Here is a 22,899-nt window from a genome sequence, read left to right on the forward strand (position 1 = left end):
TCCTTCAGGCCGTCTCGCCGTTGGGCACTTCGCCTGCAAGACTACGACATCCGCGTACTGTACCGCAACGGACGCCAGCATGCTGACGCCGACGCCCTGTCGCGCTCTCCCTTGCCTGACGACAGTGCCCACAGCTCAGTGTCTCCTCTTGCCGTTTCTTCCATCGACATTCACACCATCGCTACCGAACAGCGCAAGGATCGCTGGATTGCCTCACTGATAGACTTGCTGACTGATCCGTCGGCAACACCACCCACTCGCGCGTTGCGTCGTCAAGTCCACCATTTCGCCGTTCGCGACGACCTCCTCCACCGACGCAACTACAGCGGCGACGGCCGCCAGTGGCTACTAGTAATTCCCCGAAGTCTGCGTTCTGACATATGCGAGTCGTTCCACTCTGATCCGCAGTGTGGGCATTCTGGGGTATCGAAAACTTACCACCGCATCCGCCAACGGTACTTTTGGCGAGGGATGTACCGCTACGTGCAGAAGTTCGTTCGCTCCTGCATCGATTGTCAGCGCCGCAAGACTTCAACGCACCTGTCCCCGACAGGTCTGCAACCTCTACCTTGCCCTGACCGGCCGTTTGGGCGTGTTGGCATCGATTTGTATGGGCCACTTCCTCTGACATCCGCTGGTAACCGCTGGGCCATCGTCGCTGTAGACCACCTCACGCGATACGCCGAAACTGCCGCCCTCCCAGCGGCTACAGCGCGCGATGTGGCCTCCTTCCTGCTCCACCGATTCATGCTACGTCACGGTCCACCTCAGGAGCTGCTCAGTGATCGAGGCCGTGTCTTCTTGTCAGAAGTCGTCGAAGCCATTCTAAAGGAGTGCAACGTTGTTCACCGCAAAACTACTGCTTACCACCCGCAGACGAATGGCCTCACCGAACGCTTTAACCGTACGTTCGGCGACATGCTCTCCATGTACGTCGCCGCCGATCACACCAATTGGGATGCCATTCTGCCCTTCGTCACCTACGCCTACAATACCGCCGCTCAGAGCACCACTGGTTTTTCTCCCTTTTTCTTATTGTATGGCAGGCACCCCTCGCACACAATCGATACAATCCTTCCATACAAGCCGGATCGGTCTGAGTGTGCGCCGATTTCTGCTACCGCCCGACTTGCTGAAGAGTGTCGTGAACTTGCCAAGACCTTCACTACGCATGACCAAGAGCGACAGAGGAGCATTAGCGGTGACAGAATCACTTCTGAGCCGACGTTCCTCCCTGGAGCGCTCGTATGGCTCTCGATTCCTACCACTGCACCTGGCCTCTCTTCAAAACTACTGCCCAAGTACGAAGGCCCCTACCGTGTCGTTGAACGCACATCCCCTGTAAACTACCTGATCGAACCTACCGATCCATCCTCGGACATGCGCCGTCGAGGGCGCGACATTGTAAACGTGGAGCGCCTCAAGGCGTACCATGACCCGCTCATTGTGACAAGTTGTTAGGTCGCCAGGCGGCTCCCTTTTCGCACCCGGAGTAATTGTAGCGAAGCTTATTGGAACCCTGAAGTGGGTCGTCTTCTCCGGCCCCTTCTAGTGGGTTGCCCTCTTCGGACAGAGCGCAGCTCGCGCAGAGTCGGCCCCGCCTTGACTGTCGCTGTCGTTGATCTTCGCCGAGTGTCCGCCAATAAACATCTTTATAATAATAATAATAATAATAATAATAATAATAATAATAATAATAATAATAATAATAATAATAATAATAATAATAATAATAATAAGTGGTCTGTTTGAGGCCAGTATGTTTCTGTGCAATCTTACATGGGCGACCACAAAAAAGAGATCACGTCAGTCTGCAATTATAGTTTTATCGAGCGTTTCCACAAAACCTAACGTACAAACGGAGAAAAGATCGCATCCCTACGAGTGGGAGCGTGTTATATATTTCCTCTTCCTCCTCGTCTGTGCTTTGCCTTTCGCGGTATTTTGCCACGTTGCATGTTTCTGGTGCGTCTTTTCGACCAGTGTGGTAGCCGACAACGCCTCCCATTTCGGTGCGCTCGAGGAGGCAGGCTTCGAGGAAATACAACCTGCGGCCGAATCGTCCATGGATGATGGCCACAGATCCTTCAATCCGTAACATCACCCAAAGACGACGGGCCGCCTGTGACCGTTGGGCGAAAGTGCGAATTTTCACGAAGGCGCCAATGCGCACATACGATCTCTAGCGCGTCTGATAGAATGACTTCGGTCGAGATCAAACACAAACAGTGCATCTCAAACAATGAGATATCTTTTTTAAATCACCCACCAAAAGTGTCGATCAATCGATTAATCGATTAAAACATCACGTGGAAATCAGTTAAACGCTGAAAGGCTAAATATACGAACGATTAACGATTAATCGATTAAAAATTTTAATCGACCATAACTACGAGGTTTCCATCGTCGGGGATGTTGGGTAACACGGCGTTCCTTCCGTAGACGAACTTGTAGGGCGTCATCTGCGTCGTTTCTTTCACGGCCGTGTTGTATGCGTAGGTCACGCACGGAAGGATAGCATCCCAGGTCTTTTGTTCGACGCCGACGTACATGGCCAGCATGTCGGCGATGTCTTATTTAGGCGCTCTGTGAGGCCATTGGTCTGTGGGTGGTAGGCGGTGGTCTGGCGGTGGCTTGTTCGGTTGTATCTCAGAATCGCCTGAGTTAGGTCTGCGGTATAGGCGGTCCCTCTGTCCGTGATGAGAACCTCTGGGGCGCCATGACGTTGGACGATGTTCTCAACCAAGAACTTGGCTACCTCGGCGGCACTGCCTTTGCGCAGGACCCACGTTTCGGCGTAGCGGGTCGGGCAGTCGGTAGCTACGACGATCCACTTTTACCGCTAGTCGACGTTGGGAATGGCCCTAGGAGCTCGATCTCGATCTGCTTGAATGGTCGCCGAGGTGGCTCAATCAGCTGAAGAAAGCCCGGTGGTCTTGTTGGCGGTGTCTTGCGTCGCTGCATGTCCTTACGTAGCTAGTGACGTTTGCGGGAAGGCGTGGGCAGTGGTACTTTTCCCGTATTCTTGCCAGCGTTCGGAAAACACCGAGGTGTTCTTCTGTCGGGTGGTCATGCAGGGCCTGGAAGACTTCTGGTCGCAATTCTGAAGGCACCACGAGAGGGTACTTGGCTGGAAGTGGTGAGAAGTTCTTCTTTTGGAGGACGCCGTTGCGTAAGAAAAATGACGCCAGTGCTCGCTTGAATACTTTCGGAACGACGGCGGTCTTGCCCTCGAGGTATTCCATAAGGCCTCTGAGTTCCGGGTCGGCTCGCTGTTGTTCAGCGAAGTCGTCGGCAGTTATGGTTCCCTAGAAGTAGTCATCATCCTAGTCGTCTTGCGGCGGCGGGTCCACGGGGGCACGAGACAGGCAGTCGGCGTCAGAGTGCTTTCTTCCGGACTTGTAATGTCGGTAATGTCGAAATCTTGAAGTCTCAAAGCTCCATCGTGCGAGGCGACCTGAAGGGTCCTTCAAGTTAGCTAGCCAACACAAGGCGTGGTGGTCGCTCAGAACTTTGAAAGGCCTGCCGTACAGGTAGGGGCAAAACTTGGATGTAGCCCAGATGATGGCCAGAAACTCATTTTCTGTTGTGGAATAGTTCATTTCTCCCATTGATAGCGACCGACTAGCATAGCTGATAACCCTTTCCACACTGTCTGTCTTCTGCAAAAGGAGGGCGCCTAGTCCTACGCTGCTTGCGTCGGTGTGGATAGCCGTTCATTGAGGCATCTTCCTGATTGCCCAATGTATGCCTTGCCACATGTTAGTGGGATAGTATATACGATTCCTACTTCGCATTCAACGTATCTATTAGCATGACGTTCGGCAGTCTTCTTTCTTCGCTTCGGGGTCGTTTACTTTTTGGCACATACCTTTTAACCTGACTGCAGCTGAGAATACGACATTCAGCTGGTGCCTGGCTCCTATCTTCTTCAATTTGTGGGATGCTTTGTGAATGTATCCACTACCGGCTTTTTATGTTGCTTGGTGGGTTCTTTGCTTTTCTTTCGTTTCATGTCTTTTAGCATATTCTCTCCAACTGGTACTAGCACGCTGTCTGGGAAGCCGCTTTATCGTAGGGGCTGAATTCAAGCGACGCATGCCATTTTCCCCTCTCGTTCGGTACATGTAGCACATGTGGCTCCTTTCTTGTTTTATGTTGAGGTTCAAGTATTGCAGAGCGTTTTTGGTGGGGACTTCGTGCGTGAATCGCAGACCCTCGTGGGCCTCCTCAAACATCTTGACTATTGTTGTCGCGCTGATTCTGTCTAGTGGCTGGTCTAAGCATACGAGGGGTCGGCCGAATTCTTGACGACGACGAAAAGCAGTCCTCGTATTGCAGGAGCAGTGTTTTGAGCTGTTCTTGCTTATGCATCGGAAGGCTCGGATTGACGTCGAAAGCTGGTTGAGGAGCTCGGTTCGTCGGAGTAGATTCGGTAGGATCGGTGAGTGCGAAAGCACTGGTGGCTTGCACAATTTCTTCAATATAGGCAACCGTCGAGATTTGTTCACGTGCTTTTACTCGTTGCTGAAATTCGTCAGCACCACTGTTGCTTTTCTCCACGCAGCTCGGCTATTCCTCTTGCGACGCAAATCTCTCGGTTGATACACGAGTGCTGGTCTCCTTCAATGACGCCTTCAAGGTTTGCGGATTTTTGAGTGCCGACGGAAATAATGACGCTGGTCCGAGGGAAAGCGTGACATGGTCTTCGAGCACATTCAATGCGTACTTTCCTGGTGGCGTGTGCGGTGTTAATGCTTTTTCTGTAGATAGTGCTATCGACGCGGATCTCAGGTCGATGACTGCACCATGTAAGCTGAAGAAGTCCATACCAAGGATTACATCTCTCGAGCAAAGCTGTAGCACTACGAAGCTCGCGGGATAAATGCAGTTGTTAATGGTGACTCTCGCTGTGCAGATTCCGGCCGGCGTCACTAGGTGTCCTCCAGCGGTCCGAATTTCGGGGCCTTCCCAAGCAGTCCTAACTTCAACTTCGCGGCGAACGGCCCACTGATGATGGAAGAGCCGGCTCCAGTATCTATGAGAGCGGTGACGTTGTGGCCGTCGATGAGAACATCGAGGTGGCTAATTCGTCGCCTTGCGCTGTGGTTACGTCGCAGCGTCGGAGCACGGCTACGTGGGCTTTTTCCGCTGCTTCGACGTTGCGTCGTCACGTCTTCTTCGGGTAGCGAACTTGCGACGTCAGGGCTCCGTTTGGCATGCGACATGCTCTATGGATTTCGTCGTGGCGTTGTCGTCGGCGGCGAAGGATCTTCGATATTTCGTCGTACAGCAACCGCACCTGCATCGGTTGCTGCCCTTAGTTTTCCGGATACGGGCTAGGTGACCGGCCCCGCGCTGGACCAGTATATGGCCGGCTATGGGGAGAGGCGTGGCGGCCTGGCGACGTTGATCGGGAAGGTCCTCGGGTTGTCCACTGCGCTCCTGCGAGGTAGTCGGCGATGTCGCGTAGTCATTCACCCCGCTGTGGACGCGGCGCGTCAACGGCGAACCCACGCAGTCCCATCTGTCGTTACTGGCAGCGCCGGTAGGTGTGGCCAGCTTCTCCGCAATGGTAGCAGATGGGCGGTGGTCGGGTGTGCGCCAAACACTTACACTCCCGCCAGCAGGTATTAACGTTTTTAAGGGGGCTCTTGAATCGATTCGGTATGGTACATACACAACGAAAACTAACGAGAGTTAAGCCATTCTTCTAGGAATTTCGAACCTACCATTGTTAAAATGCCACGTGCTTCCACTGACAATCATTCAGCGAAACGTACACCCTTCCCTCTCCCCCCCCCCGCTTTTTTGTTCCTTTTTTTCCCGCCTTCCTTATGACTCACACAGACCGTCATGGTGGCCTCTCTGCCCCCCTCCCCCACCCCCACTCTGGAGAGGGCACGAAGCATATACACACGATAGCTAAGGAAATCAGTTCCAGCCTTGAAGAAGACAAGTCCATTTTTCGAAACGTCGGCTCGAGTACACACCCTGTTCACGGGTTTTTTGATCGCAAGCTTCCGTCTTCCACTTCCAGCCGTTTTTTTTGGATTCACAGAAACATGTTTCACATACGGGCCCCAAGTCCTCCAAACTTCCTATATTCGGATACGACGAAATGTAGTCCATTTCAACCTGTAAGGAACTCACGAGTCCCTAGCAAAAGCTACGAGAGCTCGGAACGTCACCAAGAGCTGATGCAGGAACATCGAGGTGGCATGGCCACGAGATGAAATTGAAACTTCACATAACGGAGGGAGTTGGCAAATGATCAGAGAATGCTGCGCGCTTGCTTCAACCTGAGAGACTGGCTACATCTCTGCTCATAAAGATGATGACGTTCTTTTCGTTGAAATGAAAAGATTTCGGAAGCAAAATCATAAAAGGGCCCTGAACTAGACTGAACTCAAAGAAGGAGACACCAATTTCTTTGGCAAGTTTGCCCAGCAACATCAGGGCAAAGTGCCACACCATGTTACTCACAACTTATATCCTTCGCATATAAACTAATTGAGAGCACGTAGAGAAGTGACTAAATAGCATCACGCGTTTGGCGTGAGGACAGTTGCTGAGAGGAAGGGAAAGCTAAGAAACAAATATGTATTAGTGTTCGAAATTACGGAAAATAGTTCAGGGGCTTCTGAAAGCGTAGCTTCTGGGCCCTTGAGGGTAAATAAATGACGATGATGATGACGTGTGACGAACGCTTGTGAAGACTGTAGTTGTCGCCATTGATTACTATTCATGTCAATATCCCATAAAGAAAAGTCATTGACTCACTTTTCCTTAACCTCCTGGGCGATCTTCTGTTCTTCTTTAGTTACCACGCCCAAGCAGGATATATTCTTGTGCAGAACTTCCGTGCTGTGCACGAATGGAGGGATGAGATGCGATACTGGGAAGAACTTGCTAAAGTAAACAAAAGTTGAGTTATTGTACATAGAGAAAGTCTTGTTTTAATTTGCTCATATCTTTACAGATGGCCATTGGCTGCGTCTTCTTGCCTTTGCCGCTCAAGTTACGAAGTTGTGTGCACTGGTTGCGCAAAAAGTTGTAGTTGTCAAGTGTCCATTAAAAATAATAAACTTTTATTTTAATTTACCACTCTCAACGGAAGTTAAGATCGGACGACCGAAATACAACTCGCGAAGCAGTCAAATGATGCGTCTTTTTAGCTGGAAGATCTAGGCTAAGTGTTCGATAGATGTGGCCTTAAAGTGTGCTAAAGGTATTTGGACTAACTACCTTTAAGCTGCCGATAAGCGCGAATCCGCGATTTTCGGACGATCTTGACGACAGCGCGAATGCATTTATGAGCACATACGGAGATCGGTATCCCTTGAGCGGTGCCAGTCTGAGGATATCTATTCTATATATACTGTAATTCGAGTGCATAAAATAAGTGTTTTGTAATATTTAAAGCAATGCAAAAGACGGGACGAAGGACAAGAAGTTGACACACGAACGCTTACTCGCAACTGGCAGGTTTATTAGAAGAACCAAGAAAAACAAAACAAACAGAAGGTGACTCAAATGATCTGTGCAATCGCCGCCACGTGGGGAGCATGATAACATGCGCAAGCGCAAGAAAATCCAAAAGAACCAAGGAACAACCATAGCTAAACAGACTTCCGTCTTAATACCAGATAGTCAGCAACATGGTAAGCCAACAAAATTAAAAAAAACACAAAAGCCAAAAGCATATGTCTACCCCGCCTCCAAAAAACTAATTTCGGTTCGCGACAGCGCCGCTGAAGGATAGCTGATGGAACTCTGCCCAGCGTTCTTAATGAAAAATGCTTCCATAACCTCACGCGCCGCATCATCTCTGTGCCTAAGTTTAACAGTAGTTTTATGAAAAAGAGGCGTGCATTTGCAACCTTTACAGTGGGCAGCTAATGTGACCCATAATTGAGAGTTAGATTATTTTTATGCTCTCTAAGACGGGTGTTTAGGCAGCGTCCCGTCTGTCCAATGTAACAAAGCCCGCACGTCACTGGGATGTTGTAGACAACACCTGAAGCACACGGCACAAACTGATTATGATGCTTCGTGCTGTATACCCCTTTTCGTGAGGTAGAACTTCTTTTAAGTTTATTGTGAACAGCAGCGCAAATCTTTCCAAGTTTGTTAGGGGCGCTAAACACCTTCCACGCCGTAGCGGGCACCAACTTTTTTAGACAATGGGAGAGCTTATGCGCATAGGGAATGACGGCGACGTTGCTTTTTTAACACGAAAGTGTTTTATGCCGGGGTCCACCAAGATTTCAGTGACGTATTTCCGTCACGGAAATGACGTCGAAAAAATTTACACAATCAGATGGCAAAGAAAAAATGTTTCATTAACGAGCATCGAACCCATGACCGTTCGGTCCGCAACAACAGATGCCGGGCACGCTATCCATTGCGCCACGGTCACAGACTGTAGAGGCTTTACAAACGCGCCTTTTATATCTACCACTCTCCCGGTCGGCGGGGTGGTGTTGCCCTCTGGGAGCGGTAAAGTAAAGCAATTCTTCATTACCGTGGCCTCCACGATTAGCACCTGCAACGCGTTACACGTCCGTCCCGTTCGGCGCGTTTTCAATAGAAGTTCAATTTTGTCAATGCCGTAACACACCGCGAGGTGGCGACCTTTGCCGAAGCGTCGTAAAAGCGTCGGCCTCGCTCAGCATCACGCTCATACAAACCAAAAATAGGTATGCGACGCGCGCCTGCCTCACCTGGCTGTAACACCGCGTTCCATGCTCACGCGCTCACCCCGAGAAAAATCACAGCTGGACTACCGGGGCAGCAAGACGCGCTTTGCGTTTAACATCACATTTTAACATGCCGCGGGATGGCGACCAAGTCCTGCGTCCAACATGCGACGCTCTTCTGACTATCGCACCTCGTTCTCTCATTACGCTTTCACCGTTAACTACTACGACTACCCCAAGGGTTTGTTTAATCATTTATCGTGGACGTTAGTCGTCGGGATGGAGATGTACCACGAATCATCAAAGTGGATGCATACACGTTAAACGGCGTCATTAGATGCCAGACATCAATATACATTGTGCAAACTCTCTTATATCAATGTACAGTATGCATTCAGTTACTTCTGTAAGGGCGCGCTTTACTTTCGTGTTATTCCGATTCCTATGATGGAGGGATCAACCGTGTTTTTTGTTTTCATCCTTCTGTTGTGATAGAAAATTCGCTTTTTACCTGCTTCAGAAGCTTTTCACATTGGACAACCAAAGTTTGAGGCGGGAAGGCAGAACCCAACAGTCTATATACTTGAAGAGAGAAGCTAGTGCTGATGAGGTGGCTACATGATTTAGTGAGCGCTGAACGGAGGCAGGAAAGCGCAATGCCGTCTTTGACTGCTTTGGAATGCGATGACTTGTAACTTAAAAGTGGTTTTCTTGTTCTGGGGCAGGACGTCCAACACGTGTGGTCACGGGAAAATGCTAATTTAAGATCCAGAAACTGTAGGCGTTGGTCATTAGGGAATTCAAACGTGAAGGTGAGACCAGAACTAACTTCCTTGAAAACCTTCAGAATATCTACAGAGAGCCTACAGGTGTCAAAATTTGGAATAAAAATCAGAAAATCGTCTACATAACGGAAGATTCGCTTGCTTATGCCATTCAAATCATGTTCCAGCATCATGTCAAATTTGCTCAGATAAATGTCACACAAGATGGGCGCAACCCTAGATCCTCTACAGACCCCTGACGACTGTAAGAACAATTTTCCATCCAATCCTACTTGGGTCTACACAAGGTAACGAGACAATAATTCCATAAAACCTTCAACAAAGATGCCAGCTTTATCGCGGAAACTAACTTCATCGTTATCCTCGCAGACACATTCTTTGACATTTTGCAAAATACGTGCATGTGGCAAGGAATAAAAAAACATCTTTGACATCTATGCTGAAAGCAGAGCATGCACCTGGGTTTCTAACTTTAAGATACTGAACAACAGCTTCGGAATTGTGAGCGCGGAACCGATCGGCAACAAAAAGAGCCGATAGGTGCCTCTGGAGGTAGCTAGGAACTGCATATTGCCATGTTCCCCGTTCAGACACTATTGCTCTCAAGGGCATGCCCTCTTTGTGAGTTTATATAGAGATTTCCAAGTGAAGACCTTTGGCCTTCTTCACCTCGTTAGCAGTTCTGGTGAGGTTAAGTTCCTCTAGAAGTACTAGGGCCTTTTGCTTAACTTTTTTTTCTTTAAGTGAGGTCAAGTGAAAATTTTTCTGTAAGGCTTCAGATGCCTTTTCTCCAAAGAGATCATCGGGTAGCACAACAAAAACTCTTCTTTGCCCGAAGTCAGCATTCTAGGCTGGTGAGAAGCGGCGAAATTAACAAGAAGGCGGAGCCTTGCTTGATTGCGAGGCTCACAAGAAGCCAGCTTTAACGTTGCCAGCTTTATTTAACCAGCTTTACCGATAAAGCTGATACCAGCTTTATCGTTTCCGCGATAAAGCTGGCATCAGTGTTGAAGTTTTTATAGAATTATTGCCTTTTTACCTTCAGTCGACCCTAGTAGGATGGGATGGAAAATTGTTCTTACAGTCGTCGGGGGTCTGTATAGGATCTAGGGTTGCGCGCATCTTGTGTGACATTTATCTGAGCAAATTTGACATGATGCTTGAACATAATTTGAATGGCTTAAGCAAGCGAATCTTCCGTTATGTAGACGATTTTCTGATTTTTATTCCAGATTTTGACACCTGCAGGCTCGTTGTAGATATTCTGAAGGTTTTCAAGGAAGTTAGTTCAGGTCTCACCTTCACGTTTGAACTCCCTAAATACCAACGCCTGCAGTTTCCGGATCGCAAATCGGCATTTTCCCATGACCGCACGTGTTGGATGTTCTGTCCCAGGGCAAAAAAAACCACTTTTAAGTTACAAGTCATCACATTCTAAAACAGTCCAAGACGGCATTGCGCAGTCAAAGACGGCATTGGACAGACGGGACGCTGCCTAAACACCCGTCTTAGAGAGCATAAAAATAATCTAACTCTCAATTATGGGTCACATTTAGCTGCCCACTGTAAAGGTTGCAAATGCACGCCTCTTTTTCATAAAACTACTGTTATACTTAGGCACAGGGATGATGCGGCGCGTGAGGTTATGGAAGGATTTTTCATTAGGAACGCTGGGGAGAGCTGCATCAGCTCTCCTTCAGCGGCGCTGTCGCGAACCGAAATTAGTTTCTTGGAGGCGGGGTAGATATATGCTTTCGGCTTTTGTGTTTTTTTGGTTTTTGTTGGGTTACCTTGTTGCTCACTATCTGGTATTAAGACGGAAGCCTGTTTAGCTATCGTTGTTCCTTGGTTCTTTTGGTTTTTCTTGCCTTTGCGCATGTCATCATGGTGCCCACGTGGCGGCGATTGCGCAGATGATTTGAGTCACCTTCTGTATGTTTTCTTTTTCTTTTCCTTGGTTCTTCTAGTAAACCTGACAGTTGCGAGTAAGCGTTCATGTGTCAACTTCTTGTCCTTCGTCCCGCCTTTTGCGCTGCTTTAAATGTTATGGAACCTTACCAACTAGCCCAGCTGTCGACCTTGCTACAACTCGTTTTGTGTGTAAAATCCTTACTACTTTCTGGCAAAAGCGACAAAATAACTTGCATTTGAAACCTCAAATTCTGTCCATATATATGCGTGCTTGCGTGTCTAAACGAGCTTCGCGAAAAACAGAGTTGAGCAAATATGCACTTTTTCTCAATCTACAACTGTAATCGCTTCGCACGTAATTGAAACAACTGAGCTTGAAGTAATGTCACAGTGTCAAGCACTTCAACACGACGGAGAGTTCAGCGACTGCGTTGACGTTCTTGCGAGGAGAAAAAAAAAACTGAGCATGCAGACGAGTGCTATGGGATAGAAACAGCAAACACAAAATCTAACTAAACATTCATCGTGTCGAACTTCAAGAACATCAGGTAAAAAGCCCACGCTCTCCTCTTTTCACGGAAAGAATGAACCAGTCAAAAGGACGAGAGACAGAAGTGGCGCACACAACGACTTCACTATCAACTGCGGTTTATTAGCAAAGACCATCTTCCAGAAAAACGAGGGGCGCAAAAGATGCTTTGTTGTGCGCGTTGGCTAATAGATTGAGCGCAAACGGACGGGACACAAGAAGGCAAGACGACTACACGAGCGCTACACGAGCCCTCGTGTAGTCGTCCTGTCTTCTTGTGTCCCGTCCGTTTGCGCTCAATCTATTAGCGCTGTTTATGGTTCATTCTTTCGGCGTTCTGTATTAAGTGACCCAAGCTTCAACCTTACTGGCCTGTTTTTCCATTCATCGAAGCCGAAAACTGCGCAGGCCATTTAAGCCCCCGGAAGAGTTTTTGCAAACTATGTAAACTCTTAAGTAAGCACTAAACTTGATTTACCTGTTAATTCCGACTATGGTAGTGTGAACACCAGGGAACTTGGTCAAACTGTATTGCAGTCCAAGTCTCTCTATGCTGTAACCGGCTTCCTGCATGGAATAACAGCGTATCATTAGCCATGTCTCTGTGGCATGGATGTTGCCGTACGTTGCGCGGCCGATGGCTGAAGTAACATCCTGACGTGATGGCATTACCTGCGCAGCGAATGAAGGCGTTCGCTTTACGCACTCTGCATTGTTTTGCTTTAATACTCAGATGTTCAATGACTTCGCGCGTCGTCATTATTGTGTACAAATACTTAGTTATCGCAGAAAATCTGTGTTCTGTCTGTTACAGCTTTACCGCATAATTTTCCCCATCAGCATTGAATTGCTGGTTTTCTTCCTGCCTAGAACATAATTATTTACACCTCAATAGCACTCGCATTCCTCACGTCAAAAAAATCTGCTTTCATAATAATCAGCCCTTGCTACCACTGATGTCAGCACCAAGACAATTTTGAGATTATTTGTATAATGATATTGACGGAGTCACTCGTCGTGAGAAACTATGAAAATGCGGCACTTTTATGGAAGACGTGTGTACTTTGCCTCGAGCTCCACAATGAGCCGGAATACAATACGTCCACCCCGCATTAATCCTGATTACCCAGCTACGACGTGCGTGATAATCACATTATTTTTTTGGCACTTCCAACTCCAGAAATGAGACTGTTATCCACGGCTTTCTAAACCTCTACTTCTTTACCCTACATATATAGTGGGAAAGCTAACTACTACGATCCTTCATACGAAAGGTCACGCCACACAAATATTCAGAAACACTACGGTGACCACTAAATAGCGGGTACGATGGCTGAAAGGAGAATTTTTTCGAGGGCTTCGTTTCCTTGTTATACCCGTGTCACACGGGCGTTTCGAAGACCATTGAACCGATGGTCCATTGACTCAACGGGCATGCACGCGCTGCCACACGGGCAGTTTCGAAGGCTATTGAGTCAGTGGCCCATCGAGTCGACGGAGCACTCCACAACTCCATTGAAATTTCGACGGCCATCGAGCGGCGGAAGCGGAAACAGCGTCACCTAGCCCTCTCGTTCCCAGTGTGCTCATACCCATGATTAGAAAAGGAAAAATTTAACGAGTATGCAATAAAAGTAGTGTGCATGGGCGTTATAACTTATTTACTAAAGTATTTGTGTCATTTGGAATGTAGGAATTGCGCATGCTCCCGATAACAGCAGCATCCTCGATTCGTATCCTCGATGGCCTCGGCTTCCTCTTCCGCCGCTTCGATCCCAGCATCAAGCTGCATGATCACAGCCATGTAGAACACCATAGCAGCCTTGTCATCTGTTTCGCGGTCACCCATGACGGCGGAACAAGCACGTAATGAAACGAAATGAGTACACGCAACCGCAAGACCAAGCAAAACGGCAAAACTACGTGGCAAATCTGGAAAAGCGGCGGGACGAGTAAAGCGGTTGTAACGTAGCCACAGTTTCGCTGTTCAACAAACTTATAACCACCTCTGCTTATAACTAATAATGCACTTATAATTATGTATAAACATTTTTTTTAATATTTTAGAACAAAACAACGCACAAATGTGTGCTTTTAAGTGGATTTATTTTAGTTCACTTATGACGACATGAAAACGAAAATAAGATTAGCAGCGCCACAAAATTTTTGCGACAAACACCTGAATCACTCAACGGCCTTTGAAAACCGTCGTGTGGCAACGCGAGAACTCCATCGAGTTCGATGGAGTTGTAGCGTTTCGATGGCCATTGACTCAATGGCCTTTCAAACATGCCCGTGTGTCACAGGTATTAGACGCAATCAATGAACACAACTTACAATTAGGCTAAAGAATGCATAGGGAACATGAATTGTTTTTTAATTGTAGTGTAGTAATTAGGACCTGAATTGAAATGAATTAAAGAGGACAAAATTCACCCTTTTCGTCGATGAACTTTGAACTTTCAAATTACTTGCTTTGATAGGAAACTCGAATCTTATTCGAGTTTCCTACTATGACGAACGTGCGCGTCTCGTTTCTGAAGCGTGTCACATTTGTAAAGGCGGCGAGGCATGTGTTAGCCTCCCCTCGATTTCACTGCTTCCGAAGGAGATAACTTTTCTGTCGAGTTAAGAATTTCTTAACTTTGCGCAGGCTGACCGGGTTTTTTCTGCTTTTTCGTTATGCTTTCTTTAGTCATGGTGGAGTATAAATATGCGGACTGGCGGAATAAAGCACATTTGGTTGATAGTCAGCGCCGTGTTTGTGTCTTTTCTTTGTCCCGTCTCGTAGCGCTGTTTTCTACTCGAAGTCATGCACCAACCAGCCCAAATTCGTACCCTACTGCATGTCTTAGCCGGGGGTAGTCGTGCGTCCCTGGTCGGCGTGCGCACAGATCTCTCCGCGCGCGCTCCTCCTCGCCCCTAGCAACAGCTGCGCCGCGCCTAGCAACCGGAGCAGGTGGTGAGCGGCGGAGGGTAAGGGAGAGGAGGAGCGCGCGGGCGTGTGATGGCGCTCGCATCGTGGAGCAGTTGTGTCTTTTACAGCGAAAGCTGTTATGAGATCATTTCATCGGCCGTTTTACAGCGAAAGCTGTTATGAGATCATTTCACCGGCCGTTTTTGGTGCCGTAGTTGTCCGCCGCCGCCGCCGCTGCCGCCGCCGCCGCCGCCGCCGGTGTCCGTAACCAGTATCGCTCGAAATAAGAAAAAAAACTAAATAAGAAAAAAATTCCAGGATGGAGCGAGGTTCGAACCTGGGCCCTCTGCGTGGGAGCCCAGTATTCAACTTCTGAGCCATGCCGGTGCTTGAAACTGCTTTGCAAAAAGGTCCTATACAGGCTTCATGTCGGGAACGAACCACATTAGCATATGCAATATAGCGTGGTAAAAGAGTAGAATAAGCACGAAGCGTCGCACAACGCGAATTCTGTAACCAGGCGTCACACAATGCGAATTGCGCAACGAGTAGGTTGTTGAATGCTTCCAACCCATTACAAAGAGCTCTGCCATAATTCTTCATCGTCATCACGCACAGCATCAACATAGTGCGCATAATGCCTTACATGCGTTTAGCAGGTACCACGGCTGTCTGTAGAATGACGAAAAATGGCACAGTGCCTACTGCCCTACTTCTCAAAAATTACAATGATTTATAGCGTAGTGGGTTCCTCGCAAGTGCACTTCTGTTGGTTGCCAAGGAAGCCGATAAGGCTCCCATGATCCATTTCCTCAGGGTCTCAGTAAAGTCAATTCTCTCTCTCTCTCGCTCTACGTTTCTCCGGTTAACGTATGTTATAAAGCATGGTGGGACAGTTAAATAACGACCGGGCGTCACACAATATGCATTACGTAACTAGTGGGTCGTTTAAAGCTTCCAACCCATTACAAAGGGCGCAACCATAATTATTCATCGTCATCAACCGCCGCATCAACAAACTGCACATAATCGCTTACATATGGTACCTCGCTTCTCCGCAGGACAACGAATAATGTCGTGCCGGGTGCTTCCCAACTTCCCAAAAATTACGCTTCGTGGCGTAGTGGGTACGTTGCTAATGTACGTGTATTAGAGCCACAGGAGAGTTTATAACGGGCTCTCAGGAGGAGGTGGTGTTGCGGAGACGTCGTGTGGGGGCGGCACTTACTCCGTCGGTCACATATGCCTGGCCACAACATCTGCATGGACCATTTGGGGATACTTGCCCATTCTGTACCACCGAAGCGTCCGCGGTTACAATCAAGCACCTGTTGTGGACATGCCCTGGCCTGAATCAGATACGGCGGCGCTACCTGAGAACAGTGGGCCTTCATCCGACAAGACCACCAGATTATGATTTGTGGCTCTATGGGCCCCACCGTAGAGCATTGTTGATGTATATAGCGGAAGCCGGCCTCTACCTATATATTTAACTGTGTATGCCGTTGGGCAAACTCTCGAAATTTAAAAAAAAAAGAAATGCCGCTCTTCCAGCTTTCGCTGTGACTGTGCTGCGCTTTCCGCGCAGGCCTGGCGTTTTTTTTGGCGCCGTAGTTGTCCGCCGCCGCCGCCGCCGGTGTCCGTAACCAGTATCGCTCGAAATAAGAAAAGAAACGAAATAAGAAAAAAATTCCAGGATGGAACGAAGTTCGAACCTGGGCCCTCTGCGTGGGAGCCCAGTATTCAACCTCTGAGCCATGCCGGTGCTTGAAACTGCTTTGCAAAATGTCCTATACAGGCTTCATGTCGGGAAGGAACCACATTAGCATATGCAATATAGCGTGGTAGAAGAGTAAAATAAGCACCAAGTGACGCACAACGCGAATTCTGTAACCAGGCGTCACACAATGCGAATTGCGCAACGAGTAGGTTGTTGAATGCTTCCAACCCATTACAAAGGACTCTGCCATATTTCTTCATCGTCATCAGGCACAGCATCAACAAAGTGCGCATCATGCCTTACGTGGGTTTAGCAGGTACCAACGCTCTCCCTAGAATGACGAAAAATGGCACAGTGCCTGCTGCCCTACTTCTCAAAAATTACAATGATTTATAGCGTAGTGGGTTCCTCGCAGCTGCACTTGTATTGGTTGCCAAGGAAGCCCATAAGCGCATGATCCACTTCCTCGGGGTCTCAGTAAAATTACAATGATTTATAGCGTAGTGGGTTCCTCGCAATTGCACTTGTATTGGTTGTCAAGGAAGCCCATAAACGCATGATCCATTCCCTCGGGGTCTCAGTAAAGTTCTTCGCCCCCCCCCCCGTCTCTCTCCCACGTAAACGTATGTTATACAGCATGACGGGAGAGGGAAATAGCGACCGGGCGTCACCCAATGCAAATTACATAACTGGTGGGCCGTTTAAAGATTCCAACCCATTACAAAGGACTGAGCCATAATTCTTCATCGTCATCAGTCGTCGCGTCAACAAAGTGCACATATTGCCTTACAGACGTGTAGCTGGTGCGTCGCTTCTCCGCACAATGACGAATAATGGCTTAGTAGGTGCTTCCCAACTTCACAAAAATTGTGATTTATGATGTAGTGGGTACCTTTCTAGTGTACTTGTATTGTAGCCCCAAGAGAGCTTAACGGGCTCTAGAAACGCCGCTCTTCCAGCTTTCGCTGTGACTGTGCTGCGGTTTCAGCGCAGGCCTGGCGTTTTTTTGAATGGCATGGTTTCGAGCCCGAGAAAATTTCGTTTCTATCTAAACTCCGCGCCTTGCTTATGCATCATCGATGATACTCTCTGGGTAGTCCTTCGCCACAGCGGCCGCTTTAAGATCATCGGCATGACCTTCGAAATCTGACACGTCTGAACAAATTCGGTGGTATCGATGGGCTTGTGAGTATGGTATGGCTATTTTGCAATGACGTGGATGGCTACTCTCAAAGTGAAGGTATTGATGGCGATCCGTTGGTTTTTAGATGTGAAGCGTTTTATAGCGGAGTTCAATCCGGTGGTGGTGGTGTGCGGCGTGACCACCCTTACTGCGCATGCGCAAACGCTCTCCACACACCTCCTACCCGCTCCACTTTCCCTGTCTCCCCTCCCCCTCTTCACATACCCTCTCTCCCCCACCCCTCTCCCATTTCCCCCTCAACTCTCCACATCCCCTCGCCCCTTTCCCTCTCTCCCCTCCCCTTCTCCACTTCCCCTCTCCACTCCTCCTCTGAAACCCGTGCTCTACATGCCGAAACGCTGCTTCGCATCGCCTCAGGTCCCCTTTAGCGCGAGATGGTGTGATTTTTTGTATAGATTTGCATGGATGCGATTCTCATTAATTTGATCGGCGATATCAAGAAAGTTTATGGTTGATTTCGAGTAGCTGTGTGTAAAAGATATTGAAGAGTAAGTTGAATTGAAATCATTTATGAACGAAAGAAGAATTTCCTCTCCGTGGTGCCAAATAATGAATACATCGTCTAAGAACCTTTTCTAGACGAGAGGCTTCAATGTTCTGGTTGCAAGAAAAGGTTCTTCAATAGGTGCCATAAAAATATTCGCGTAATTATGAGCCATCTTTGTACCAATAGCTGTACCGTATATCTGGAGAAAATGTTTATTATCAAATTCAAAGTGATTGTGGCTAAGTACCAACCTCAGTAGTGTCGACAGCGTGTCCTCGTCTAAGCATAAGAGTGTACTAGCGTTCTTGAAAGCTCGCACCGTTGCAACAATGCCATCTGACTGTGGAATGTTTGTGTAGAGTGACACTACATCCATTGTCACAACGATGCTATCCTCAGGAACCTCGAGTCCGGTGATATCACGGAGAAAGTGGTTCGTGTCCTTAATGGAGGATGGGATAGTTGTAACTATATCCGTAATGATGAAGTCTAGCGCGCTTGACATTCTTTCTGTTACCGTGCCGTTGCTTGAGACAATAGGACGGCCGGGTCAATACAGACAATAGGACGGCCGGCCGGGGCTTTGTGGATTTTAGGGAGCAAATAAAAACGGCCTGGGCCAGGTTGAATCGGTTGCATTGCTTCAAGCATATCGCCGTGATCTTTCCGTTTTTATGGAACGCATTTAGTTCGCGCTTTATTTCTGATTGAAATAATTTAGTGGGGTCCTCTTCAAGTCCCGCATAGAAATTCTTGCCCTCAAGTTGCCGGTAACCTTCTCTCGGGTAGTCAGCTGTATCTAGTAATACTACTGCGCCACCCTTTGCTGCCGTCCAAGCAAAGGAACAATGCCCCCCACGACCTTCAAAGGCACGCCGGGGAAGCCGCGCTATGCGTTTTGTTTCCTTTCTGCCATTACTATTTTATTTTATTTACTTTTTTTTCGCCCGCATCTACGGCACCTGCTCTACTCTGCCGAAACGGCACTTGTTTCCCCATTCTATTCTTTGCTTGCTTTAGCGAATGAGCCGAGAGGAACTGTCTGACACTGTCAACTTGACTGATTTATTATTTGCTTCCTTCAACTAAGAGTGACCACGACGATTTTGGATGTTCGCACAGCGCCGTATTTGCTAATAAGCCATGACGAAGACCGGTCCACTGGTCGAAACCGTTGGCAAATGAAATTAAGGTAACCGCTCAGTTGTGTATCTTCTCTCTCTCTCTCTCTCTCTCTATATATATATATATATATATATATATATATATACATATATATATATATATATATATATATATATATATATATATATATATATATACATATATATATATATATATATATATATATATATATATATACATATATATATATATATATATATATATATATATATATATATATATATATATATATGTGTGTGTGTGTGTGTGTGTACGACGTCAACATTCGACACCAAAAAGGCAGCGAAAACATCGAGGCAGACGCTTTTTCTCGGAGTCCTGTGGTTCAACTCCTTTCGTTACCAGAACTCCTAGGTTACCAGGATGATCACCCTCACTGCAAGTACATTACTGAATGGCGTCACTATCGCGACATTTGATGGAATTCGCAGTGTGCGTTCCTCACAAGCTTCGACTGGAACTTCTGTAGATAGCACACCACCAGTTCGGACATGTCGGAGTAAAGCAAACTCTGTGCTAGAGCTGTGCACGGGCCGTATTTCCGAGCCCGAGCCAGGCCCGGGCCCGCTGACTTTGTCGAAGGCCCGCCCGAGCCCGACAGCAAAGGGCTGCGAGCCCGCCCGGCCCGGCCCGACGTACGAAAACACAATCCCGGGCCCGGCCCCGCCCGGCTTTTTGAAGGTTAACGTAATAATTAACGTAATAACGTAATAATTATTCACGTGCATATAAAAATACTGCGAGACAACGGTAAACGTTTTACGTACCAACATGCAACAAATATTTTATTTGCATTGCATACCTGCGACAGCGCGGCACTTTTGCTATGCAAGTAGACGGTCTCATGCCAGCAACAATGGAGTTCGCTCGCCAAAGCCGTCACGTGTATGGGGTACGCCCATGCAAACGTCAGCTTGCACGAAGGCGATCTACGTCGGGTCGCTCGTCGCTGTCGCGTGCATTTTCACTCATATGGGATTTAGCCTTAAATCCAACGCGAACAGTCGCGTGACGCCGTCACTATAGCTCAGGTGGTGTTAGTTGTCTGTTTGTCGGAGTGCAACAGAGGCAGTGCTTTACCTGCTCCCCTTTTGTTTAAAGTAGCGAATGGAAAGGCAAAGCGGTAAAGCGCGGTTGCGTAAAAGGCGCTGTATGCGTGCTGGAAAACAATTCCCGTTCATTCTCTATATTTCGGGCTTGAGTCAGGCTTAGCGCCGAGCCCGAGCCCGGCCCGATAAAACTCCAAGTAGCCCGAGCCCGGCCCGGGCCCAAGGTGAAAATACGTCGGCCCGCTCGAGCCCGGCCCGCGGGCCGGGTCGGGCTCGGGCTTTCGGGCTACCCGGAGCCCGTGCACACCTCTACTCTTTGTTTCTTGCCAGCTCACTATTATTGGCCGGAAATCATCATACACGTTTCATGCTACGTTCAACACTGCGACATATGCCAGCGGTGCAAGAATTCTAAAACTAAGATATTCGGATCGCTCGAGTCGCTACCACTACCACCCGCACAACAGTTCTTCGATCTTTTGGCGATGGACGCTATAGGTGGTATTTTTGGATGCGGCTCTGCGTTGAAATTTATTCACTTGGCTATAGACCACGCTACGCGGTATGTCTGGACGTTTCCCGACAAAAATGAAACGTGTGATGCATACGTTTCGTGCCTCACCACTATCTTTGGTGCAGGGAAGCCAAAGAAGTTCCTTTCTGATCGTGGGCCAGCGTTCACTGCACGCAAGCTCAAGCAGTTCCTAAAGCGCAACAATGTCCACCAGTTATTCACATCCTCCCACCACCCACAATGCAATAGCATGAACGAACGTACGAATCAGACCATCGTGACACGATTAAAGTGGAAAATGAATGAACAGCCGCAGAAGCCTTCGATGAAACATCTTTCGGACGTTGTTGAAGAATACAACAGAACCCCACATGAAGTAACCGATATCCACCATCATACCTAATGTATGGAATACCTTCTTGCGAGACATTTTATACACGACAAAGGAAGGTGTGCAAGGTGCAATGAAGAATGCAGTCAAGAACACGCTCGCCTACCATGAGAAAAACAAGATCATTTATGACAAAAAGTTCCTGCCACAAGAACTTTAAGTCGCGACCTATTTAGTAGAGCCGTTGGGGGCCAGCGGGCCGCTTTTTAGGAACTCCCCTGTCGGGCACAAACTTCGACCGAATCATACGTCTCCTACATCCTTGACGTCCTGGCCCTTTGCCGTCGTCTCGACACCAAGATGACAGGGGATCAAAACGTAAGCCATTTGCTCAAGGGAACTGCGGTCGATGCTTCTAATTTACTCCTGCCTAAAGGCTGCTCAACCGTGGACGACATCATCAAAGAGTGCCGTCGGTTCAAAGAACTGAGAGTCACCGCATTACCCAGCATTTCGTGCGACTTCCGGACACGACCACTACATCATCCTGCGAGGACCTTCAGCCGCCATGCGGTCAACCGCCTACCAAAGAGAGCGTAGTTCGCATCGTGCGCCGAGAAATCGAGGCGGCGTCGCCGCCATCTTTCCTGACGCGGCCATCTGACGTAACCAACGATCTCGTCGATCCAGCAGGTTATGAGGGAGGAGCTTGCAAATATCGGACTGCAGCCGGTATGTTCGTTGACGGAACCTCGTGTCAGTTCCGTAACGTCTCCCCGTGCACCGGAAATGTTTCACCGCTATCGTGACCCTGCCCAGTGGAGAACGCAGGACGACAAGCTGATCTGTTTTCGTTGCCACGGTATAAGACATTCTTCGTTCTCGTCGTTCTCGCACTTTTCCATCTCGCTCGTTTTCTGGCTATCAACGTGACGACAGCCACCGGCCCCTGCAGTTTGCCGCTCGTGACGATGGCGATACGTTGAGGCTCCTGCGACATCGGTCCGACGCTCCAGCCGTTCGCCGTCCGCACACGATCGTCGCTCCCGGTCACCACAGGCCCGTCGCCATTCGTCGCCCCGCCCAACTGGACGCTCCTACTCGGAAAACTGAGCAATGCAGCTCCCGGAGGTGACGCTGCATTCGACCCCCGACCTGAAAACCCTCTGCTGACCCTCCCTACGGACCACAACCTGCTTGCTGTGGAAGTAGATGGCCTGACTGTTACTGCCCTCATTGACATCGCCGCACATATTTCTGTTATAATCTCTAATCTCTGTGCACTATTAAATAAAGCCCGTACGCCGCCCGAGTTCGTACGTGTCGCTGGTGGAGGAATTCCGGCTGTACTCGGGATAGGCACAGCACGTGTGAGGTTCTCCGACCGCCAGACGTACGTTCTGTTTCATGTTCTCGCTCATTGTCCTTATGATGTCATCCTCGGACTCGACTTTTTCTCTGACCATTGTGTTGTCATTGAGTGCTCAGCTGGTGTTGTACCACTTGACTTGCCTGCATCCGCCAGCGGGTCGGAGGTGGTTCAGAACAAACTTTCTTGAGCAGAG

At 48.4% G+C, this 22,899-nt stretch overlaps 1 protein-coding gene across 1 annotated transcript in view; it reads right to left on the reverse strand.

Moving 5' to 3' along the window:
• The window catches only part of LOC119386454 (uncharacterized), a 339,529-nt gene that overhangs the window by 19,694 nt on the left and 296,936 nt on the right, over positions 1-22,899 (reverse strand). Inside the window, exons 7-8 of the mRNA XM_037653740.1 lie at positions 12,406-12,494; positions 6,784-6,867 (exon numbers count right to left, since the gene is read on the reverse strand). Of these exons, the coding sequence (XP_037509668.1) occupies positions 6,784-6,867; positions 12,406-12,494 (173 nt within the window). The remainder of the gene's footprint in view (positions 1-6,783; positions 6,868-12,405; positions 12,495-22,899) is intronic.

The sequence above is a fragment of the Rhipicephalus sanguineus genome, chromosome 3 (genome assembly GCF_013339695.2).
Source record: "Rhipicephalus sanguineus isolate Rsan-2018 chromosome 3, BIME_Rsan_1.4, whole genome shotgun sequence".
In the NCBI taxonomy this organism is placed as follows: Eukaryota; Metazoa; Arthropoda; class Arachnida; order Ixodida; family Ixodidae; genus Rhipicephalus; species Rhipicephalus sanguineus.